The 26,467-nt window shown below is 38.6% G+C and overlaps 1 protein-coding gene across 6 annotated transcripts in view; it reads right to left on the bottom strand.

Moving 5' to 3' along the window:
• The window catches only part of LOC139741709 (protein unc-13 homolog B-like), a 267,252-nt gene that overhangs the window by 95,703 nt on the left and 145,082 nt on the right, over nt 1–26,467 (bottom strand). For 4 of the 6 annotated variants that reach the window (XM_071652293.1, XM_071652294.1, XM_071652296.1 and 1 more), the window contains exons 5-6: nt 25,590–25,713; nt 10,630–10,662 (exon numbers count right to left, since the gene is read on the bottom strand). In XM_071652293.1, the coding sequence (XP_071508394.1) occupies nt 10,630–10,662; nt 25,590–25,713 (157 nt within the window). The remainder of the gene's footprint in view (nt 1–10,629; nt 10,663–25,589; nt 25,714–26,467) is intronic. The other 2 variants (XM_071652295.1, XM_071652298.1) reach the window with 1 other exon arrangement.

The raw sequence follows: 26,467 nt of genomic DNA, 5'->3' as shown, positions 1-26,467 counted from the left end.
TATGCTGATATATAATTTTTTGGCTTGCTTTGTAGTGTCTAACAATATCATCTATTTGTTTCTTTTGAATGAAAGTATTACCCTGAAATCAAACTCTACATGAACTTCAGCCGATGTGAATATTTCTGCACATTGTATGTCTAGGAATTGTTTGATCACTTTTGCATTAAAAAATGTATAATAATTTTATGATTTCAACTTTTTCCATAACCACTACACACTGTCTCTCAGGAGGGGAAAAAATATGTTTGCCTTCCGTGACGTCATTCACAGCAGTACAGGCTACAATAAGAATTTCGATGCCTAATATTATGCACCGTAACCTTGGCTAGTGCCCACCCCACAACGGCAAGAGGAGTCTTCTAGACTCACACACCAGAACCATTCAATTAATCACTGTCAGAAATATTCCAGGACTGTCTTCTTGGCAAGTAAAGGTGTGGGGTGATATTGTCTTGCTATGGCAAACTGATGTACACGACTGTTATATCCCATAAAATGAACACCCCAAAATGAAAGAGGCATGCATTTATGAACCTTTTTCTTTAAACTCCATTATCTAAAAACTATCAGTCCATCTGCTCTCTCTAAAAGTGATTTCATAGTTCTACACAACATCTATCACTATTTGGGCTCTGCACACAAGCAATCTCTGTCAATACCAAATGTAATCTATCTACATTGTACCCAAAAATCCCTCTCACACTTTGGTGATAATTCTCACAATCTCCATAACATTATGAAACATCTCAGTGGTATAGTTTTTCTAATCTTCTACAGTCTGTACGAAGAAACTAACAGCATTGCCTAGATATGTAGATCAGAAGCAATTTTTTTTTCTTTTTGACAAGAAATGATGTAGAAATAGGAGATTTCCTCCTATGATGTGACAAACTGAAGAAGAATTCATCCACGGGCAATTTATGTAATTGTCCACATTAATCAGATTATCATTTTGCGAATGCAGTGGTTTGAAAGCTTTTCATTTCAACTAAGAATGTACCACTCTTGCACAAAGCAAGCTCTATCATATTACTGAGAGAAAGATACAAATGTAACACCTTGATGTTCCCCCTCAGTCTGTGCATTGGGCCTTGCAACATTTCCACAACATTAACTCCATAACTCTTGAGGAGGCGATCAAATCAGGCAGGTATGATACATTTTAGGAGGAAATTGCCTCAAAAGGGAGTCATAAGAAAGTGAAAGGTGCCGCGTGGAAATTTGATTTCTGTTTTCAATCTCTTTCTCTTTTTTTTTTTTGCCTTCAGTGCTTAATTTAAGGGTATGCAACTTGGCTCATTTGTCTCATGTTGTGAAAAAAAAAAATCTAGAACATGCTAGACACCAAAATTACACCCACACACCAAAGTTAATTTTGCTCTTAACCAATTTGATATCAACAATATTTTTACACTTAATAACCAATGTTGTTATGTCGTCTCAGAGGCGGAAATTAAAGAGTTTGAGCTTCGGCAGCAGTGATATTGGTTGCAATCACACATGAAAATTACTTGATGTGATACCATCATGGTGTAACAAGACTTCAAAGGGCCTTCATTATTTGCACATAAATGTTTGTGATTTTCTGACTTGGAAATGAGAGGGGAAAAAATCCTGAAGTGGTATCTTTTGCTTCGGATCACTGAAGAGTCATTGTAACTTAGCAAAACTAGAATTGAGGGGGTTGTTGTTGTTAAAAAAACAAATAAAACTGATTTATACTATGTGGTACAAACCATCATGAGACTTGGGAGGTGTTGTCATCATTTGCATATGTGGTGATGAATATGAAACGTTCATAATTTCAGAACTTTCATGCTCTTCTCTGTCCTATGTCCAATTCTAACAAGGAAAAGTAGAAATTACGCGGTGCGTAATATATGTCCCCGCCGGAAGTAGCATTTAGTAGCAAAATGTACAATATAGGTAAAAAATCAAGATCAAAGGTCAAAGAAGTCAAAGGTCAAAATTCTGTGTAGAAGTTTTGAAGCCCTCACCTAGTGCCATCACATAAAGGAAACAGAATCGAAATCGGGTTAGAAATGGCGAAGGAGTAGCATTTTGTAACCAATGTACGATATAGGTCAAAAATCAAGGTCAGAGGTCAAAGAAGTCAAAGGTCAAAATTCTGTGTAGAAGTTTTGAAGCCCTCACCTAGTGCCATCACATAAAGCAAACGGAAGTGAAATCGGGTTAGAAATGGCGAAGGAGTAGCATTTTGTAGAAAAATGAACAATACAGGTCAAAAATCAAGGTCAAAGGTCAAAGAAGTCAAAGGTCAAAATTCTGTGTAGAAGTTTTGAAGCCCTCACCTAGTGCCATCACATAAAGCAAACGGAATCGAAATCAGGTTAGAAATGGCGAAGGAGTAGCATTTTGTAGCAAAATGTACAATATAGGTCAAAAAAATCAAGGTCAAAGGTCAAAGAAGTCAAAGGTCAAAATTCTGTGTAGAAATTTTGAAGCCCTCACCTAGTGCCATCACATAAAGCAAACGGAATCGAAATCGGGTTAGAAATGGCGAAGGAGTAGCATTTTGTAGCAAAATGTACAATACAGGTCAAAAATCAAGGTCAAAGGTCAAAGAAGTCAAAGGTCAAAATTCTGTGTAGAAGTTTTGAAGCCCTCACCTAGTGCCATCACATAAAGCAAACGGAATCGAAATCGGGTTAGAAATGGCGAAGGAGTAGCATTTTGTAGCAAAATGTACAATATAGGTCAAAGGTCAAGGTCAAAGGTCACGACTGAAATTCTGTGTAGAGTTTCAAAGCTCCCATGTAGTGCTATCATATAAAGCAAACAGAATCAAAATTGGCTCATAAATGACAGAGAAGTAGCAAATTGAAGATTTTGATCACACATGGACGCACACACGGACGCACACACGGACACACGGACGCTACGACGGACGGACGGACGGACGACCTCACGGTGATATACTTGTGTGTCTACCCCTTTGTTCTCACTTTTGTTAAAATAGACACACAAGCAAAAATTTTAGCCACACAAGCCTGACGGAATAAAGGCCATCTATTGTGCACTATTGTTCTCCTAGCCACACAAGCATACTCTCGTTAGCACACACGGACACACACACGTACGGAGCCCGTTTCATAGTCCCCTGCTCGAACTCGTTCGGCGGGGACAATAAAACTTCTTCCATTCTAGTTCACTTTTAACGTCTCAATATCCAGACATCATCTTGGAAAATCGACCAGATTCTCTCTTTAAGATGTCACTCTATTTCCATTTGCTGCGACTAAAGTCGCTTTATCAGACACACACGCTTGGGCACACACATTCGTTGTCAGTTCGTGGAAAAGAGATGGTTGGGGAGGGGGAGGGGGAGGAGGACAATAGGTGTAGAATATAAGTGGCTATGTTTCGCTTCACGCTCTTTTCTATGGGATGTAATTTCCTGTCTAGGAGGTGATCATGAAAGGGAATGGGAAAATGAATGGGGGGGGGGGGGAGGGGGAGGAGGGAAAACCTAGACATCCAGGCATGTATGGGGACTGTTTATTTATTCATGTTTTATTCTGATTTGTTTTCATTTCTGTCATCTTTTGTGTGTGTGTTTTTTTTTTGAGAGGGAAGGGGTTCATTTTGCTCTTACAATCTCGACTGTCACATGGTGAACAACCCCCTGCGACATATTTATACCAATGAGTGCGCCGCAAAAGTCCATCTGCCAATTGGAATGTATCCACTGGGGTTTGACAGAAAGGACAAACCAGATCCCTTAATTAAGTGTCACGCTGGAAATAGGCATGAGGGAAGAAGGATGAAGGCTATAAATCATACCAGACACTCACTTTTACACATCCAATCACTCTCAATACTCTTGTCTCTTTCCACAGCTTTCTATCTATATCTTTGTCTCTTGGCTTCTTCTCTCTCATCTTTTTATCTCTTCTTCTTTGCTACTCACTCTCTCTCTCTCTCTCTCTCTCTCTCTCACTCTCTCTGTCTCTCTGTCTCTCTCTCTCTCCTCTTTCTATACCTGAATTTTTTATCAGACAGCAAAAGAGCAGCCTAATCAACAGGATGCCACAGAAACTATGGAAGGAAACGGGAAGTTATGGACTGCAAGAGGCAACATTGTTTCACCTAAAAGATTGCAATATTCTGTCAAAAAGTACTGCATACTTTATATTGTTTATATATATATATATATGGTAAGAGACAATCTTAACACACATACACACACACTCACATATATATGTAGATATACACATATATATATATACATACATATATATATATATATATATATATATATATATATATATATATAATACATGCATATATTCACACCTTATACACACAGTTTTTCAATCTAATGCTGATTCCACACATGATATCCAAATCACAATTACTAGAAACATAAAACATCCTTCATGAGCATGATGGAAGCATATTCTATGCATAGCATTTTGATCGAGTTGATATTTCAAAGGCAAATAGAATCATATCCATCAATTTTTGAGCAAACCCACTTGCATATAAAGGACTACCAGTGTACATGCAGACTTGATTAAATGTGCACTACAGAAATCCACATGATACAGGTGAAATAAGTGGCCAATAAGAATGAAAGGGGAAGTCCCTGAGATGATACAGACCTGAAAACACAAGTTTACTGGGAAAATACGAAAATATACACACCAACATTATACATGCACTCAATGTGAGTTTTCCTCCAATAAGGTGTGTGACATTTCACTGCTTGACATTCTTTTATATATGTGCTGCCCTCATTGGCTGAGTATGTTTATGCTGGGCTGTATAATAGCGGTGACATGTTTATGACAAATTGCAACATATCCACTAACAAGCTGTCAGTATTCTCCTGCCGCAAATTCACGGGGACGGCGCTCTCATCTCTTCCTGTCTGCTTTTACGCTGTGCGTTGTTTGATCTCCAAAACAAAAATAAACCCTAAAACTTGACCTTTTGAAAAAATGAGACATCCAATCACGCTAAGATTCAACAAGAGCAGGTACAAGACCAGACATGGTAAGAGACACATCACTGATGAGCAATACCACTTCTTGTACAACTTGACTTTGGTAGACAGAGGCAAAATAGAATAGAATAGGTAGTTTTGATGGGAAAAAAAATTGCAGAATTTAAAAGTTTCACATAAGTGCAAAGAAGAGCTACATATATTTCTTATAACTGTAAATACAAATAGATATCGCAATGTCACAATTCTTTCATTGCTCAGCTGCATGACAAAAATTACAGAAAATGATTTTAAAAAAAAATGAAAATACACATCCCCACAAAAAATATACTCTCTAAAAAAAATCAAGTGAAACTAGAAATGTCGCTACAGCGACTGGTTATACCCCCGTCAAACAACATTTCATAAGCTTTGGTCAAAAAACTGAGGAAGTAGTTAAATCCGCAAGATCTTTCCTTGATCTTCTGCCATTAATATGCCGTTACCATGGCAACGTACTTTCGGGTACTGTCGAAAAATGCGTCTTGCACATCTACAACCAAAGGCACACATCTGTACCAAATTTCATGGAAATTGGGCAAAAACTGAGGAAGTAGTTTGCAACACAAAATTTTCCATCATTTTGGCTCATAATATGTGAGCTGTTACCATGGCAACATACTTTTTGTCACTGTCAAGAAATGTGTCATGCTGACCTATATCCTAAGACAAACATTCAAGAACACTGATGAAGCAATTTTGCCATGAAGCATTTTGCCCTATATTTTACCAATAACATGCCGTTACCATGGCAATGCACTTTTTGCCACCGCGGAAATATGTGTCTTGCACATTAACATATTCAGATGAACATCTGTACCTAATTTCATAAAAATTGATCAAAAACTGTGGGAGGAGTTCGCGACGCAAGATTTGTACCCATTTTTGCCCATAATATGCCGTTACCATGGCAACGTACTTTTGGGTACTGTCAAAAAATACGTCTTGCACATCTACAACCCAAGGCACACATCTGTGCCAAGTTTTATGGGAATCGGTTGAAAACTGAGGAAGTAGTTCGCGACGCAAGATTTGCAACGGACCGACCGCCCAACCGCCCGACCGCCCGACCGCCCGACCGCCCGACCGCCCGACCGCCCGACCGACCGTCCGCTGATTCCTATATACCCCCTTCAAACTTCGTTTGGCGGGGGTATAAATATTCACTCTTGAAGGAGTGCATACAAAAAAGAGTGACTTTAGAGTGAAATTGGAGTGAATTTTGAATGAAAATGTTCATATTCACGTGTTTTAGAGTGACCTCAGGGATCACTCCAAAATCTTTGAGTGATCCCTGAGGTCACTCCAAAATGAGTGAAAATTAGCATTTTCACTCAAAATTCACTCCAATTTCACTCCAAAATCACTCTTTTTTGTATTTGCTGCTTCAAGAGTGAAAATTTTCACTCAATTTTTTTTTAGAGAGTAATCGGTATTAGTTTAATGCAAAAATAAACTGATTAAAAAACGCATCAAAAGATAAAATTGATTTGAAAAAGTGAAAAATGAGATTACCATGTGTTGTGAGGATAAGTTAGAATTATGAATACATAATACGTCCACTCTTTCGACACAGAAGAGAATGATTTACTTCCTTTTTTTTTCAGTACAGTGAATCACTCACTTTGCTGCTCAAGAGACGCACAAATTTTTGTACTCTGATCTGCAGTCAAAAATTCTTCTGAACAAATTTTACTTTTCATCGGGGATCTCATCACTGGCTAGAATTTTCGGCCATGTCGAACCAGGCAAGAACTCATTAGAACATCCAACTGGTTCCTAAAAGAAGCTGTAGGCCATATATTTTGTCATGCTGGTCTCGATAAGAAACACATACAAGCACTTTTGATACACATGATCCAATACACAGGGGCCGCCTGATGTTTAGGCAGTTAGGAAGACTCTATGTTGAGCATGCATTCACCTTTTAGGTGGGTGGTTTGGCTATAGACATAAGACCTTAAAGTCATTGCATTCATGCAAATTAAGGGACATGAAAGAACACACACAAAAATGCAAACAAGCTATCATAGTAACGTTACTTATAAACATAAACACAGTTCTGACCACATAACACAGACTGTTATGATCAATTCTGCAAACACAGAGAATGACAGCATTCTTACATATGAAGAAAAAAAAATAACAAAACTTAATTGTGAATATGCTATACTCAATCAGAGGCAATACACACATTCTATACTTAAGGTAAGGAGTCCTAACTAAAGGGCATTTGCTACTGACTCTGACAGATGTGGACGTACTGAAAGCTAGCCCAGGCAAAATTTGGGGCCTATCCACACGGGATGCATTCTTGTTACAAATGCATTGTGACAGAATTCTATCGTCATCTCAGTAGTAATGGAAATCAATTGTAAGGCTGCATTCACACTGGTCCCATTATGAATCCTGAGTGGTTTGTGTGTTTGTGTGTGTGTGTGTGAACGAACCCATTTACTTAAAGTGTTGTCAGGTATAATGTCAAAATGGTGAGATCAATTCTCGCTATCGCCAATGACGTAAAAAGTACCCGGATGTTGATTTAAGCGTCATTTACGGTGCATTATGGGATAGTCTGGTAGCAAAGTCACTTCCGTTCGTACGCGCGTGATACGTGAGTAATGCTATTTACACACACAACCGACTGTATTCTACGTGTACTTCCGGTTTTCTCGACTTGCATTACAGCTTTAATATGATTTGGAATTTCTCCATTCTTAAGAAATTGCTGTTAATACGACTATTGGTTGTTGCTGCGAAGCTGCCATGTGTTGTTCGCACGACAATAAATGAAAAAAATCTGCAGAAATAGGACCCTTACCTGCATGCGAGACGTGACGTGGCCGCGTGGGTGAAGTTTGCGGGTGACTCCACAGCGCAGTACGTGCACGCGCGACTTACTAGTAGTGGTAGTAGCACTAGGTAGTAGGCCTAGTGCCTACATACGTACATTGTACGTACTTACTTGGAAGAAGTTGCTTTGGAGACAGGATAAATTCGAGATCACTGTTCGTTCTCGATTGTGTTCGCGACATTTCGACAGAGAACAAATTTTAAAAAGATGGGCATTCTATGACGATATACTGTATATCCAGGTGGGTGAATATTTTCCAGCATATTTTCAGCGTATGCAGAGATGACTGATCTGTGATGTGCACATCGATCGCATGATCAAGCAGTACGCTGTACCGGTATGTGTTAGCTTATGCGCTGCGTGCAGTAGTGGTGGTGCATGCTATAATGCAAGGCCGCCCGGCCGCCGGCGGGGACTACAGTGTACGAGTATGACAGGCCTGACCACTCGCTGGCTCGGGCGGTACAGCGGCCTACTGTACTAGTACCCGTGGTCGGCGCGGCGCTATAGTGTAGGTAAGGTACACGTACGCGCACGCTAGCGTTGTGAAAATTATGCCCCGTGCCGGAAGTGCCCTTGCTACCAAGTGCACTAAATCTTGACGAAAAAGCCACATCCGGGTACTTTTTACGTCATTGGCGATAGCGAGAATTTACCTGACTATATAAATAAGGCTACCATGTGCGAGTACATTCTAGATACTAGTAGATAAAGGGTGATGTTCTGCATTCTACGATGCTAGATAACATGTTCTAGGAAATGAATGGCATGGTTACAGATATCCACATTAGTCTTAACTGTTAATATATAATCCACACACACACGAGTATGAGTGACACATCACAATACACTGTCAGGTGGCATCGGTGTTAGTTACGTAATTGTATCACAAAACAAAAGAGATATTGATAAACATAGTGTCTTCACGAAATGATAAATGCAACATGATTATGTAGACAAACTAGACCCAACAATGTCTCACATTATTGTAGCACGCACTAACACAGCTCATTATCACCTCAACAGTACCCACTCCAAGTGTTTATCTAACACTTAGAATGCTCAAGTTAGTTTTCAGCACGTGAAGTTATACTTGAAGGCATTCAGTACAAGGCCTGAAGCAATCAACAGTAAATATCTAGTTACCGAGAGGATCCATTACATACAACACTAAATAAGCAAAAGGACTGAAGAGTTTAGATACAAAAACTGATGTATGATTTTTTTTTTTAACTTGAGAAATTTGAGATTGAAGATGCTAAAAAACAAAGAAAATAATTTAAAATATATCAGATAATTTTGATATCTTTAGAAATATTTCTTGTTATGTAATGAGTGCAGTATCATTACAAAGATTTAATTTCTCTCTATTTGATTATGACCTTATCTTAAAATAAAAAATTGAAAATGGCATTTATCTGTTTTGCATCGAAACTCTTCAATTGATGTTTTATGGACTGAACTATAGATTGATGAAATCTATGGGAAAGGAAAACTACGAGAGAGAGAGTGACAGAGAGAGAGGGAGAGAGAGTCAATGAATAAGGAAAACATATTAATACACTTGTACTGGACTATTTCACTATAGTGATCTGTAATTCACAAAGCTTTGTTGATTGTAAACGCTCTATCTAATTCCAAACTCTCAGGGTTTTTGACATGCATTAGGCCTACAAGTTACCTATAGGCAGAAAATGATATGCGGATAAACAATTTTGTTCTCATTCAAATGACACAGGTTAAATGATAATGATAAAAATGGGGAAAACACTTTGATATAAGATTGGACTCAAAATAAGACAGCATGACAGGCATTTTGTTAGACAAACTAGAATTATTTGACACACATAATGAAAGTGTTAGTAAGTGGTACATTCAGATATATGTCTTTGAAACAGAAAAAAAATGAATAGATATGACTTCGCGCAGACAAGAGTGACTACAAGGCTGAGTGGAGAAAATGAAAGTTCTAAAAGCTGCTATCATGATCTACATTTTCAGATTTTGTGCCAAATCAAGACATTTGCTAAGATTAGTTAATTGTACTTCTGTCCAATGGAAGCATCAAAGGTATGCCGTGTCTCCCAAAGCAACCAAAGCATAACAGTTTCTCTATTAATTTTTGTTTCTTCATTTATTTATTTATTTATTTTTTTTTGTGTGGTGACACCTCACCATGTGTACTCGATGAATCTAGAATGTTTTCCATGATTTCAAGTCGGTGAAATTTATCTAAGCAAGTTACGGAACATGGGAGGAAACTACAGTTTCATGACAACAGCATTAAAAGTTTGGGCAAATTTGAACCGGGTTATCTATCAACAGCAAACAAATCTGTCGTGGGAAATGCAATTTGTGACTGCATTTTTCATGTCGTGAGAACCTCGTCCTCCCAATAGATTCTCTATCAAATCCTTATTAAATATCTATGCATGCGAATTTAGCAATTCACAGATCTTCGAGTGGTCAGGGTTTACTCAGTTTATTCTCCTCAACTATTGATGCAACTGTTGTAAACTGTGCTAGCATTCACTGCAAAAACAAACTACACAGTTTCTCAGAATATCAATCCCAGATATTGTAAGCAGAGCTGTTTGGTTAGTTGAAGTTGAGGAGTATCAAAAACTACTTCACACAAGACACATTGTCAGAGAGGAAGGGGTATACTATGTGATTAATACATGGTGGTTAAATATTGAGTTTTCATGGTGGAAGACAAAGAGTAAAATGAGAAGAAAAGAGCTCATGGTGACATGGATTCTACCTTGCAACGGTGCTCTAGATTTGGAAGCTGATGCTGTTTCGGTTTTGGTAGTTTTTTTTTTTTTTTTGGCGGTTGTGGTGGCACGGGAGATAAAAACGAAAACAAAACGAAATTACAAACAAAATGGGGAAGAGAGAGAGAGAAATAAATGAAGGATGGCAACTTGGATTGATTTCCTCTCGTTCGGTAATAGTAATTGTATTGGGAATGCGTTGCAAATGATAACATCAGTAAGAAAAGTTGCAACAAAACTGCTGTAGATACTGTCACACTCATAATCATAAATGGAATTTGCAGTACTGACTCAAGGAATACTCATATCACACCAAATGCCAGAGTAATGCAAATGAAATTTCTTTTTTTTCCCTCATACAACACACTCATTTCTGAATCACTGCAAACTAGATTTTCACATACACGCATAAGAACATAGAAAAGACATCCGCAACAATGTTATACTGCGCAAACACAACAGAAATTGAGATGCCAATGATGGCTTTTAATGCCATTATAACATCAAAAACCAGAATAAAAATCAGTTCATTGAGTGTAGTTCTGTGAATGTAATGCAGATATAGTTGTTAATACCTTGTCCACATGCTCCTATGTTTAACCAATATATATCAACATAAACTTTAATCATTATGTTGTACAATGTGACTGACCTATAAAAAATGATTGAAATTGGAATGTTGTGAGTGCAATGCAATGTCTCTTGATAGTAAAAATGAGGGAATCTTGAGAAAAGTACCTCAAGATATTGCAAATGCAGCAGTTTTATTTCAGCAAAGGTTCGCAAACAAATGTGATCCAACTTTGAATTTGAAAAAAAGACAGTGGAAAGAAATAGCTCTGAAACATCACCGTAAAGATACCATTCAAGTGAGCAAAAGGGTACTAGGGATCTTGTTCACATTGGACCAATTGTTCTCACTGTCTAAAGCTGTTTTTTTTTCGACACATATTATTGAGGCAGCATCCTATTGCATACATGATGTGGATAATTTGGAGGAGTGTATCGGACTGTACTTAATCAGCCACTAGAGGGTTATCACATAATTGATTGGCTCACATGCTAAAGGTCAAACAAGGTCACAGATTCCGCTGGTATACGTCCTTCAACACCCAGAAATCCTAAACTATAAACCGTGTTGCAGTTAACTTATACCCCATTTATACACACAGGTGGGCCCAGGAGCACTCCTGAAGTGCTGTGACTTTATGCCCCTCCGTGTCTGTTAATACACAGAGTCACTGCTCGCCAAGCCCACATGCAAAGTGGCTGAGAGGGGCATATAACTGTCATAGTGACCTCCGGGTGTGGGGAACTTGTAACACGTAAACTGTATGCACACCCCATGATGAATATACCTCTTCCAGAGCGCCCTACATGTCAAAATGCTGGTGACCATTTATACAGAGTTTAGGGTGCTTCTGGAGCACTCCTGAGCCTAGCCTCGCGAGGGGTATAACTTTAGAGCGCTCCAGGTCCAGATTGTCTGTTCATACAGAGCTGAGAGGGGTTTAGGAGCCTTCCTGGAGTGCTCTATATGCCCTGTAAAAATGGGGTGTTAAACAATAAAATGCCTTTATGGTTTAATCTCTAAGTATAGCACATCTGCCAGTATAGTGAATGCTGATGGCCTGGAAAGAAGAACATTTTCCTACTGTTCTTGCAAGAATATTGCCTGCTCTCCTGTGAAATCAACTTGTCTTGTCTATTTCAGTGGTCATATGTGACTGGTTCTAGCATTTCAAATTCATGAACATTGATGTAGGGCAATTTGTCAATCAGTTGCATGGTTCTAGCATTGTTCTTCACAGGACACAGTAATTTACCATTTCTTTCTTTTTTTTGGGGGGGGAGGGGGGGGGGGCGTAGAAGGGAAGAGGGGTCAGAGATGGCAAACCCTGTAATAGATTCCTACGAGACCAAAAGTTGCTATCACAAAAAATTCATATACACTGTACTGCCCACAGCAGTAATAGCCATATCTGCAAGTGCAATCACTGGTAATCATTACACATTGGTAGACACTATCAGAGACATTCCTGATGAATCGAGCAAATAGATATATATCAAGAATCTGGCAAAATGTTTTCAGTACTGATCACGACCCTTCAAACAGCATACTTTATGGATGTGTCTTTTATCTCAGATATGTCATAGAGCGTCTCAGAGCATCACAAACTACCACAGCACTCAAATGCATCAAATTTGCAGAAACATTTACCAGTGAATTAAGAAAAGATAGCGATAAAGTGAAAATGTGTTTTTCGGGGTGGATAGAAGAAAAAAAAAGGAGAAAATCATCGCCATGTTCACATCTAATTGCGACATTCCTCCGACAAGCCCAACGAGGAGAATTTTCTTCCGTTGGAGCCGCACCTTAAGGAGCCAGATAGTTAGCTGTCTCCAAATTGCAATCATGGGGAAATATCCCGCATTCCGTCTCGCTGTCAAGCATAATCAGTCAGCACACGGCTCTTTATATCTCCGTCCTTGACTTGCGCCAAGAGGAGAGAAGGCACTCTGCATATGTGAACCAACATGGATTAGGATTCAATTGGAAGGCAGAGGAGCAAGAAGGGGATGGAGTAGCCATTTTTCCCCCCAAAGGAATAATCTTCGGCCGGTGGAGGAATTAAAGGAAGGGCGCCGATACTTTGGAAAATGGGGAGTTCTACTGCCATACGGTCAACACATCCACAAAGGGCGCAATGACTTAATGATGAGCCGGATTGATTCATTGATGAATATTCATCTCGTGGAGATTGGGGATGAGTCTACCGATGGATGCCGTTGCCACCGAGGAAAAAAACTAGAAGAGAAGATGATGTATACTCTCAGCGAGCAGAAGAGCAATCAGCAGCAACAAAGTAGAGACAGATTACAAAGGGGAGAGTGCAAGCTGAACTAATTAATGGACTAATAGGCACTAATGCAGGGTCAATTCAGGGGGTGGGGTCAAGGTAGTTGCCATGGCAATGGGAGAGTGGGGATCTAGTACTGTTAACACCAGATTCTGTCGAGATGAGATCAGACTGGCGGGGGGGGGGGGGATAGGGAAGGGAAAAGGAAGAGCATGCAGCATTGCAATTTCAGGAAATCAAGGGAGGAGACGATGCTCACTTTGCATAAATCCACATCGTAGGGGGCAAGCGGAGGGGGCAAGCGGGGGCGGCACTAAACGGACCATCCTTGAGGATGCCCGCAGTTTATTCTACTCAGGTGTTTTTTTCTTCTTCCTTTTTTTTTGGGGTGGGGGGTGGGTGCAACAATAGCTCCTAGTGAGGGAGCTGATTGATACCAAATGAGGTTAATTCCTCCTAGACTAAACAGCTTTGCAAACCAAGAAACAATGAATGGGATGGATAGAAGAGGGTAAAGATAAGATATCCCTCCTTCCCCAATCACTCTAATCCATTTAGAACTACACAGTTAACCCATTGAAGACTCATTCATAGTATACATGTACTTGGGCATGTGTCTATGGGAAATGCATGTAATTTCGAAATCAGCCGGTCCTGAATGGGTTAAGATGAGCGCATTTGGGATAGAGTATATAAGGAGGGTGCAGAAATGAGAAAATTAGATCATATCATTTCTGGCTTGTTAAGACTTAAGACACTAATACTAAGAATGGGAGAAGGGGCAGGGCAAGGATTAATGCTTATACAGAGCATTCCTCTGGAATGAATCTTGATAGTATCTCCCTCCCACATTTTTTCATCTCTCTTCATCCATCACTGGACAGGATTGATGAAAATATATTAACTGAAAAGCACCAACCTTCCTGACCAAGGTTCAATGACCACGGGTAGACCACTCTTAAAAGTGACCTTAAGCTGTTCAGTAGGTCATCATAAATATTGAGGCAAAGTCTACTGTCATTACATTGTTTATTAGATAATCATACAGTATATTCTATTCCATATATGGCAAAAATAATGGCAAGCCATTCAGCATAATTTGTGCATAAGGTGTTAGGGCTGTCAATTTCTGCAGATCATCAGGAGTGGGAAATATGATAATATCTTTATGGATGGTCCCCCCCCCCCAAAAAAAAAAAAATGTTTTGTACATGTAATTTACCCCAAAACTAGGAATGTCCTTCAAACTAAGCATGCAAAATCAAATTTTTGACAAAAACATATTTTCAGCTTTAAAAATTTATATTCTTATCTCTGAAAGAAAAAAAAATTAAGCCAAATCCAATTTTCTTTATAGACATTAAGTCAATTGTAGTACATATTAATCTTAAATGCTTCAATTGTATTCTCTTTCATTTTTTCAAGTTGGAATCTTAGTTTGTGTACTATGTTGCTCAGAAGATATCCCTTTGTTCTCTTTTGAAAATCAACCACGAAGTTTTTCTGATTTTACTGAATATGTCCTTCTTAGGGAAAAAGAGCAATGTTCTTGGTTTTGTGATATATATGCTTCAGTTTAAACATCAAAGCAAAATTTCTTCAACAACAATGGTATGCTAATACTCAGTTATTGGATTATGTAGAGATCAATCGACAGACACAAAAACAAAAAACACAAAAAGCCAAATAAATATCATTGTTGTCAAGGAGGAAGCACATATTTGTGGAGACATATGTAACCCCTCCCCCCCCAAAAAAACAAAAAACACAAAAAACAAAAAACAAAAGAAGAAGCTTCGTTTCTGGTGACATACTTTACAGACACCTCTGTCCACGAATTTGTTGTTCACTAGTCTGAATAATTGTGAAAGCGAAAATAAGGCTTTCCTACTTTACATGCTGATACACTTCTATTCCTCTGGAAGCATTCCAAAATATTTATTCACTTTACTTTAAACTGAATTAAGAAGTCAAAATACAACAGCTTGAAAGTTCTGATCACGACATGTACAAGTACAAACTGTGTATATCTTTCATTCCTCTGTATATTAATCTCCTGAAAAGTAATAAAAATTTGTTCTCTGTGCAATTTACGACATACATCATGTATCAATTTTAAGGGAAATTGCAACATCTTGGAGGCAATGAGGCCAACAAGTAAAGAATTTAGAATCACTCGTCTTTGCATGATGACAGAGTTACTGATTAGACATTTCTCGGACTCTACAAATGATTCTTTTTGTTTGTTTGCTTGAATTAGTGAATTTCAATTAGACTAATGCAACTTTGAGCCTTTCTCTGAGTACCTGTTACAGCAAGTACTACCAAAGGTCTGCATGAAAAATTAAAAAGAGATTAGCCCAACATTTTAAAAAAAGCAAACCCAAAACCTGCATTCCCCTTTAGGCATATGGACTGAGTAGACAAATGAATAGCAGCAATGCCAAACTGAAATATGACTTGGGATGTGGAACATTGTCCTCTTCTATGCTGTATCCATCACTAACACAAAGGCTCTGACCAAATAGCTGTGGCTTGATTCAAACAAAACAACAAGCACAAAGATTTCCTTGACATCTTCTGTAGATATGAAAGCCCCCCCCCCCACCCTCCACTAGTCTTTGAACCCCATCAAATACAAAGGGGGAAATATCTGATTCAATGGAAGATAAGATAATACCACATGTCTGTGGCTGGATTCAAACAAACCAACAATGGAAAAATTTCTTTGTCATTTTCTGTAAATATGAAAGGCCCCCCTCCCCCACTAGTCTTTGAACCCCATCAAATATGGAGGGGAAAAATATTTGATCCAATGGAGGATAAGATAAATACCACATGTCTGTGGCTGGATTCAAACAAAACAGCAATGGAAAGATTTCTTTGTTATCTTGTGTAGATATGAAAGCCCCCCCCCCCCCATCAATCTTTGAACCCCATCAAATATAGAGGTAAAAAATATCAAATTCAATGGAAGATAAAAGAAAACAAAAATGATAATAGTGAAAGCCAGCTTTTTGTTTTGCCCTGGAATAGGGTATTCAAGAAATAGCTATCCTAGCCAGGGGCATGTGAGGTGGTCATTCTAAGGTTTCCAAATGATTAAAGAAATGCCACTCCTGCATATGATTTTGATATTCTGCCGGCCTCGTACCTCGACTGACCAGAATGAATCCTGCCCTCTGACAAATGATAATAGGGAGCAGAGTATCAAAATACATCAATTTTTCCCCGCAATTTTAGTAAAAAGGTGTACACACAAAATTTATTGCAGGAAATATATAGCAACAACAACAAAAACCTTTTGCCATATTGACTGAGGAAAAAATATATACTCTGAAATACTATTGGTATCTAATGTTTATGCATAAACACAATCCAACAGAACTTTTTTCTTTTTGTTTTTTGCTTTCGATTTGTGTTTGTCTGGTAAGATGAAAGAATTTCACTGAGAATAAGCAGGTGTTTCTTGGTGAGGAGTGAGTCTGGAATAAAGCATTGCCCAGCTATTTTTGTCACAGTCAATAGATAAAACCTTGATGAATGCACTTTTTTTTCCAATTTCAATGCATTATTTTCCATTAAAAAAATCATTAAGAAACGGCATGCCCATTCATATCTTACAGACAATGAATCCAATCTTAAAGAAGGAGATTATCAAAATGCAGAAGACATTTCAGCTCGTTTGTGCCATCAGCAACAATCGGTGCCGGGAAACAATAGCCATAAGGTGAAGACATAAATGCTCCTTTTATTTGGCAGCACATACTCAGTACTGGCAATGACAAAAACTAGCAAGTTGCCAGTACTATGGAGTCTTCTACACTGTTTAACCTCTATTTCAAGGAAGATGGCATAGGAAAATGGGGGGGGGGGGGATGCTGGAAATACAGTGTATGTGGAACATGCTGGTAATTGAAAACCAGGCATGCTCTTAGGTGGTACAAAATCCTTGGGGTCGATAATTCTGTCCCCTCTCAATTCTAAATTCTAAAACATTGGGGGGGGGGGGGGGGGGGGGGAGGTTGACTCAACCTGCATGCACATTCATTGCATCATCCTATATCATGATCGTTTTAGTCTTAAAGGGCTACCCGTAACTGCTCAGGCAGGCTGTTTACATGACAGAGTAAATCTCAAGGGAAATAGTAAATAAGGTCAGGTTGTTCTTTAGCCACAATCCCTATATCACGTCATTAGTGTTGACTCTATCTTTATTGTGTGAAGTGGGCCATGGGAAGTTTGATGGGGGTATAAACCAATGGCATAGCTGCCCTGGTGGTGAGTTGATTTTATAGCTTCAATCCCTATTTCGCACCTTAAGTGCTGACGGTATCTTTACTGTGTGAAGTGGGTCATGGAAGTTTGATGGGGGTAAAGACCAATGACCGAGCTGCCCCGGTTTTGGGTGAATCGGCAGCCACGTCATAGGAGAGACCTCTCCACTCATCTCAGAAGTCAGTTGAAGGGAAATGGGTGCACATAACAGTTACCTTGCCTGGAGGGATAGGGTATCTGTCATTGATGATGAGTAAGGCCAAATGGATAGTCAGTGGCACCAATCCCCCCCCCCCCCATCCCATCCACCCCTCTCCCCCCCCCCCCCCCCTCCCGTTCAGAACAGGGTGGGAAAGAACAGTAAGGCAAGTACCTTTAAAGATACCTTTTTTACAGGAGTAGAATAAGAGACTCTCAATTCCGCCAGAGGTTTCCATTAACGCATCTCAGAGAACATTCTTTTTGTGTGTGATTAATAGTTTTGAGGAGGCTGTAGCCAAAAAAAGAAATCAATGGCCCCTTTCTTCTGTCTGTACTCTGAAAGTCAGCAACTGCAAAGTCATCTTCTTCTTTTTTTCTTCTTTTTTTCTGCCCCTACCACTGACGAGGAAAAGGTGGCCGATTTCTGTGAAGGTTTGTGAGGCAGGTGCAAATGGATTCGGTTAATGGTATGAGAGGACATGGCATTTCCACGGATGAATGCGGATCCTTCACTCTTGGCCCCTCAAAAACATCCATCTTTTTTTTTTCAATGGATGCAAATACCATGCCTCCTTCCGTCAAACTACAAAGCTTGTTGGCTGTTTTCTCTGCATGTACATTTGACATGGCAACAATGTCGTTGCAATGGCATTTTTTTTTTAAATAGCATTTTCACTTTTTCGTTTGTTACCATGTGGGTTAGAAAGTGATGTGAAGATATGAAGGAGAGAAGGCTGACTCAATTGGGAGAGTCTGTGAAGAACTTTGGTAGATTCATGAAAACATTCTTTTTTTATTGATTTTGCTCTGAAATTTGATTTCTATTCCAAGCTGTGTTTAAAAGCAGGGATTTATCTACAACACTGTTTTCCCAGTGATAACCATTTGTATCAGGAAGACATAACTGGTAGGTAGCTCTTTTATCTTTTTCAAAACCAGAATATCAAAATCGTAACTGAGACTTGCTGGGTTGTTGTTTTTTTTTATAGGAACATCCTATTACAGTCAAACCTGCCTTAGCGGCCACCTGCATATAGCGGCCACCTGTCTACAGCGGCCACTGAAAAGTCCTCCCGAGAGAAAAGCCCTGTTAAAGACCCTGTGTATAGCGGCCACCTGTCTAACGCGGCCAGCGGCCACAAATTTTGTTTCCCGCGGTAGATTTTAACCTGTCTATAGCGGCCAAAAAACCCAATGTAGCTCTAGCCGAGCCGATAATTCAGCGTGTTTTCTCCTTTGTAGCCGTGCGGGAAACGTTCAGTGATCGCCATTCATCCCTCATTCAGTCATAATAATGCACTAGTGTTAAGCTTTCTTCACGACAGTACACATACTACTGTGCAACAATTTCATATACACCGGCATGGTTAAATGCATGAAACACACGTGTGCATACGTACGCACATACATGAACATGTAAGGATGCAACAATGATAAAGTTGGATTACCTGTCTATAGCGGCCACCTGTCTATAACGGCCACTTTTTCTGTCTCCCTTAGGTGGCCGCTATAGACAGGTCTGACTGTACTTTCACACTGAGCAAGTAAAAAAAAAAAGCTTGAATTTCAAATGCTGTACAATGGCACAGTTTGGTGTCTGGATATGAAATAGTTCCAATTTCTTACTTTTGAGTTTGAAATAAATCTCAGTGTTCAGGAAAATGACTTATGTGGTAGAGAATAAAAGTCCCGTGCCTTTTATCACGCTTTAACTGCAGAAGGTCATTTGTTCCACACTCACTTATCTGGTGTAGAGATAAAAATGATGGCACATTATGAATCATTTTCCTTATTATTATTATATTGATGAGAAATGTGCACTCAAGCTAGATTGGAGGTAAATATTTGCCTACATCTCCCCCCCCCCAATATCCGGCTAAACATGGATGATTAATGTGTTTAATTCGTGACTAAAAGGCATTAGCGGCAGAGTCTCAATAGGGATGAGGAGATATTTCTGGATCCCAAGAGACTCAATAAAAGCTCCTAGAGTGCGCTTCCCTCGAGTGTTTGTCTTGATACATTTAATCAATGTACAAAGTTGTGTGCTCTGTATGTGGGGGTATATGTTTCCATGACTTTTTTAACGCTTCATAAACATGAAGTTTGATCATAAAATGAGTTAACTCCACTCTCGTTAATTTGAGATAAATGCAATTAAAGCTGCTGACAGACAAAGGAAATATGGGATTTTTTTTCATCATAAATTTAGAAATATTCCTTGTTATGCAACAAGCAAGGTATAATGGGAAAGGTTTGATTTAATTCTACGTTTATATAATGATGGACTTACTATAAAATGTTTTAATGTATACATATATATATATAAACATACAGATGTAAATAAAATTTACAAGTATAAATCTGTATGTACGTATATACTTCATATGGTTCTGTAACACCTTTTTAATTACTTTCTATTCAGTGAATGACAATTTCACAATCAAATCTCTGCTAATATTGCACCTAAGAAACATTTTCTATGCCACTTGAAATTTGAAATCGAACCATCATCAGAATAAAGATCACATCTTGGTTTCTTTTTTTCCCCTCTTCTTTTCATCAGTTCGATTCAAAAGCATCTATACCTTTACCTTGCAGTTTCTGTTGCCTTGTAACAAGACCGCCAAAGCCAGAATCGGATTTGTATGTAATAATGTGTCACCGCAATGACAGACCTGAAAGTTTGCAGTGTAAATTTCATATGATTGCCGAGGCCCTACAGCGGCCGAGCACCCAGAAGCACCGAGATCTTTTACGGCGGCACCTCGCCGTACATCAAAGGGCTCGCTTAAGTAGCCTGCCTCCCTGCTTGCACCTCCCTCATGGCCTAACTGTACAAACATTGAGGACATCAGTTTTAATGTCTGCATTTTATATATCTTTCTACACATATACATTGTATATGTGTGTGTATGTGTGTACTTATATATATATATATATATATATATATATATATACCTATAATGTTGATATCCTGGACAATATTTGCTGATATGATAACCATGCTTTCTTGCAGATGGAAGACCACTGAAACTAGGACTGTGGTTTATGCAGGATGATAAAAGCAAAATTTGTATCCGCTAAAATAAGTCTACTTCTTACGGGAGAACATGCTGGTATATGCTTTGGTAGTACAAGTGCAAAATGAAGTAATCTGTAAGTAAGCATGTCAGGTGGTTTATCAAATAACATCTGCAGAGTTTACAGGCCATAAATGGAAAGTCACCATTCCCGATGCGATTCTGGAGCCGCCTCAACTAACACTGAATAAATTGTAAGTGAAATGACGAATCCTAGAGCTGTAATTGTTGGTGTCAGAAATACCAACATATTTTTCTGTTTGCTTTTAAAACTGGCTAGCATTTGAGTATATATTTGTGTATACACGTAAAAACACTTTGATACACACAAATACAAGCATACATGCAAGGCTGTATGTATGCATATATGTATTTATAGATTTGAAAATATCGCTACCTCCAAAATTAAAGAGAATGTAAAAAAGAACAAGTCCCTGGAATCAGTTATGAACAGTTCTTGGTTTTTTGCACATCAAAAAGTTGCAGTTGAAAAGTATTCATTCTTCTTCGGTAGATTTTTTTTTTTTTGGAGTGTCAGCAGACAAATTGGGGATGAAGTTGACGCAGAGTCAGACCCCAGTTTACCCATTAGTGGGTAGAAATGTATTATTTAAGAAGATCACAAGGACAAAGGAAGAATTTCATAACACCGCTAGTCGGAAAGCATACGGATGAACGTACAATTGTATTCCATCACTGTTTGGGGATCGCGATTGATATGAATTATTGACTGCACTACACGAAAGCCCTAACCATGACCCTTCAGATGTCACCCAGCCTACTAATATTTCATGTGTACTACTTCTCCCTTTTTATTTTTTTTTGGCCAAAAATTAATAAGAATTGTTTCAAGATGTTACATGAATACAATTTTTTTTTTTTTTTTGCCAACAAACAAACTGGCCGTCTGGTAGAGAAAGATAAATTAATTGTCTTGCATCAATGAATTTATCCATGAAATTTTGCGAATGAAATTTTTCAGAATTAAAAACAAAAACAAAACAAACACCTTCAAAAGTCTCTATCTGAAATTTGTTACCGAATGCCGAAGTTCTTGTGTCATGCACGAGGGCCTGTGTCCTACAAAAGTTTGGAACTTGGCTGTGTTGTGCAAATCATGTACAATCTTTTCATTTAACTGTCTACTATCATCAAGTACATCAGCAGCACAGAAGAATATATGTCGATAGGTTTTGCGCTTTATGAATTGATTTATTATCATTATAATTATTATTAATGTATTCTGCACTAAAGATGAACTCTGAGAGTAATCCCACTAGTCAGATCTGGAATGTATAAAACATCCCCCCTCCCCATATCAACAGGTAGGTACATGTAAATGTACCTTTTAACACTCAAGAGAATTGCAAAGCATACCTTCTAAATATTGCAACAAAAAAGTGCTGGTCATAGCGGCCTATCTGTATTCTGGCTCCATAATTTGGTGGTGTTAGATTAACCTTAGTTGAGTTAAAATTATCATTATTATCTTTTTAAAGAAAATAGAGTTTGTGTGATATTCTATTATTTCAAAAGATTTAATTTCCTGGTATTTTATCAAAGCAAACATTCAGACAAATTTGTAAGTAATCTTTTTTTTTTTCCTACAGAATTTCCATGACAAGTGACAACATTATGAGAAAATGTTTGAAATGCACAACCTTCTGATTAATATTTTTGAAGTGCCTAGACGCTGCATCTGAATACTGTATACGCTATATATTTCGCGGGGGTTTTATTTTCGCGAATTTCGCGAGTCAGGAGCTATTCGCAAAATTAACAACACGCGAAAATATTACCTTCCAAAATGAATCCCTTGCCTTGATGATACGAACATTTCAGTACTATAGTACACCATGTCACGGCTTACCGAACAGACCATACTGGCTAAGCTTGTTTACGCACGTCCTCGTCTACTTACGAATGCTGTAGAGAGCCAATCCATTATCGCAAGGGGACCACTCGTCAGAAATCTAGCGCGATGGGCTCAACCACTTCAAAAATGTTGAATTCTAACTTACTAGTTCGCAGAGTTTGGCAAGTCTTTTTCATGCAGTGTATAACTAGTATCATTCTTATTTGCTAGTAAGTTGAAAATTCACACTTTCTTTGCCACTTCATATTTTCTCTGGTCCCCCAATCGCGAATTTAACCACTCGCGAAAATTTATGTACGCGAAAATTATAGCGTATACAGTAGTCATCTAGACCTTTTTGATTTATATTTTTTAATTGCCTAGGCGCTGTATCTGAATAGTCATCTAGACAACCTTCTGATTTATATTTTTGAAGTGCCTCTAGAGGCGCTGTATCTGAATAATTATCTAGACAACCTGTTTTGAAACTTTACATTTTCTTAGTGGGTTTTGAAGCGAGTTTCACAGGAAATCAAAGAGGGCAAAACTTGGTACAAAATGCTATTCATTGAATTTTTCCACCTAGTAGAGGCACTACACCAAATTGAAGAAAAACAACAGCAAAAACTCAGCATCCTTGTTTGTTTTGAGAAAATGACTCCTCACAAAAATGTCAGCCATGACAAAGTGTCGCCGGTTCCGCCCCTTTTCAAAGCTGAAATTTTGGAGCGTCCATTTGATGAATAAGCATCAACCGCACATTGGCGCCCTCAAAATACAATCGCTGGTTTTTTCAATTTGCATCTGATTAGAGTTTCACAGCTGCCCGCACCCCTTTCCGCTCCTGGGAAGTGTATTGGCGACATCGATCCGGCAGTGACTGAAGGGTGGTTGTTTGGGAGGACAGTGCTAGGATGTACACTCAACGTTACTGAGACAGATTTTTTTTATATTTTTCATTACTTTTTTTTGTTTAGAAGACTTGCTTCCTGTTTTGTTTTGGACTTGTGTAGCAAGAGACAGAAACACATGAGCTTTAGACAGAAAGCATGACTGGTAGATAGTGTCATTGCACCATATCCAACTAAATTAAATTTTACAATCCCACACATGGCATTGACAGTTATCCTTACACTTCAGTTTTCTTTAATGTTGCCGTTTTAAATGAAAGCCTATGGCTTCTTCTGCATGATGTATAAAGACAATATCCTTGACAATTTTGAAAAGTATTGTATCATCTCTGCACATCACAAGAGGTTTCCATATGAAAAGTAAGTCTTAAGACAGAATCCCCACTGGCGGAAGACTTCCGGACTCTGTTGCAAAAGGCATCGCCATTGGAAGGCCACAGGCAAACAAGGGCAAGCTGGAGCTCAAAATTTGAGTGATTTCTGCTCAGATAAAGAATGCTTAGTAGGATCAGAAAACTTTCGATCATTATGAAAGGCCATCATCACTGAAGGTGTGTGATAAAGAAAAAAATGTTTTACAACCATGTAAATTTGTCTTGCTGGTGGGGATGCAATGTAAATGCTGTGCAATGCCTGCCTTCACTTTTGCATGCAATGCACTGTGATTGGGATGATCTATCATGCCAAATGTGTGTTCCGTTATATGTATCAGCCTCAGTTTCGCAGAAACATTACTCTGATCTGCGAATGATGTTGCATGGTATACTTTCAATGGACATCTTTAATTTTGCATAAATAAGCATTATCTGAATCTCCTTGGGTTTATCAAATGGCGAGTGCAACCTACAGTTTAATCTGCAATCTCTTCGGTCTACCCATCCTGTTTACTATTTATAGTTACAACAACAACAACAACAATAAAGAATAAACTGGAATGCAGCAATAAAGTTCAATCTTTCAGAACACTTGAAAGATTGCACTAGTGCCTCAAGGTATAAGTGCATTCACAGGAGAGTGTGGTATGACAAAATCTACTAGCTTCTAGCATCATATTTTTCATATATATATTTTTTCTTGTGGGTTCAACTTAATATGCTAGGATGCCTGAAATAGTCCTATGTATAAAACATAACTTGTGTCTGGTTTCGTGTTCTTCTAAAAAGATCGAAACTGTTATGAGAGCACAGCTTTCTTGCCTTCATCAAATATATTCTTTACTTGCCAAGAGAGGGGAAAGAAAAGAACAACTTCTTCTTTTGAGAGACGTCTCATTCTTCCAAAAATTACTATCTCCCATCAAAGTTTACTGCAGCTACCAGACAAGAGAATAAACAACAAGCCATATTAATAGCAATTGATTAATCTTGCAGTGCAAAATGATTGACACGGATTTCACTGGGTATTGAAAGTGTGCATGTGATTGTAGTGAACTGGGACACAAAGGCACAGACCTGCTCTCAAAGAACACACCTACACACAATGATATACAGAAGCATACATAAATACACACACACATCAACATAAATCATAAATGTGCACTTTAATCATAGATCGCAAATGTGTTCTACCAGTAGATTACATCAGTGTAACTCTGCCAAACATACACACACAAACACACACACACACAAACACAAACACACACACACACAAACACAAACACACACACACACACACACACACATTAGATAACACTGCACAGATTCATCAATGGTACTCTGTCATTAAGTAGAGGGATGGACGTAGAGAGCCTGGTCTTACCGAAAGGGACTTCGTAGCGGGCGTCGATGAGGACGCGGTGACCCGTCGGCATCCTTGTCCCGTTGACCTGTCGGTTCTTCACCTCAACTTCACGATCCAGCGAGAACCACTCTCCGCTGCCCTCCTGTACGAAATAAATGAAAAACATGCATGCAAAAATAATAACAATAATAAAAAGATAAGTCACACGGTATCATCATCGTAAAAAAAAAAAGTACTAAAATCTGCAATTGTTGCAAAGTGCATTGTGCTCTTAGTTGGGACATCATGAAGTGTCAAAGCCAAAACATCATTCTCAGAGGAGCTCAAAGTCCATCTTTGACCACTTAGAATTTGCTTACAATACATCAAACCATCTTCTACCAAGAAATTTGCCTGGCTGACATGATTTGTCCGGATGATGAGTCGTTTTGGAGTATTTTGATTTCAAAAGTGAAAAATGATTTGGTTCGTATGCATACAACTTGTATTCCTGAAGCGCCCTCCGCATTCAGAAGTGGGTAGGTAGAATACATGGATTACGTGATGATTAATTGTGCCCCTGCGATTATATTTTCCAACAAGCTGCATGTGATTCACTCTTGTGCAGAAGACTGATGGTCACAGCAGTGGCCTGATCCTTGCTGGTTATTGTGTCGATAATTGATTAATCAATTATAAAGAAAAAAATACCACGTATGTAGCAACCATAATCGGGTTTGCTCTGACATTGTAGCACTTCCAGCACACCTTTTTGGTTAATATTTCGCATTTTCTTTGTTACCCAACTGAATTGTGTTGTAAATTATTGTGATCTTTCGCACACTTCTTATGCACAAGTGTACAATTGACAGTTCTCCAGGCATATGAAAACTACATTGTATGCTTTTCCCTTTAAG

The sequence above is a fragment of the Diadema antillarum genome, unplaced genomic scaffold (assembly GCF_040938485.1).
Source record: "Diadema antillarum isolate AM-2024a unplaced genomic scaffold, OU_Dant_1.0 seq00000946_RagTag, whole genome shotgun sequence".
In the NCBI taxonomy this organism is placed as follows: domain Eukaryota; kingdom Metazoa; phylum Echinodermata; class Echinoidea; order Diadematoida; family Diadematidae; genus Diadema; species Diadema antillarum.
Note: the sequence above shows the minus strand (reverse complement) of the source record. Positions and strands in the feature narration are given on the sequence as shown.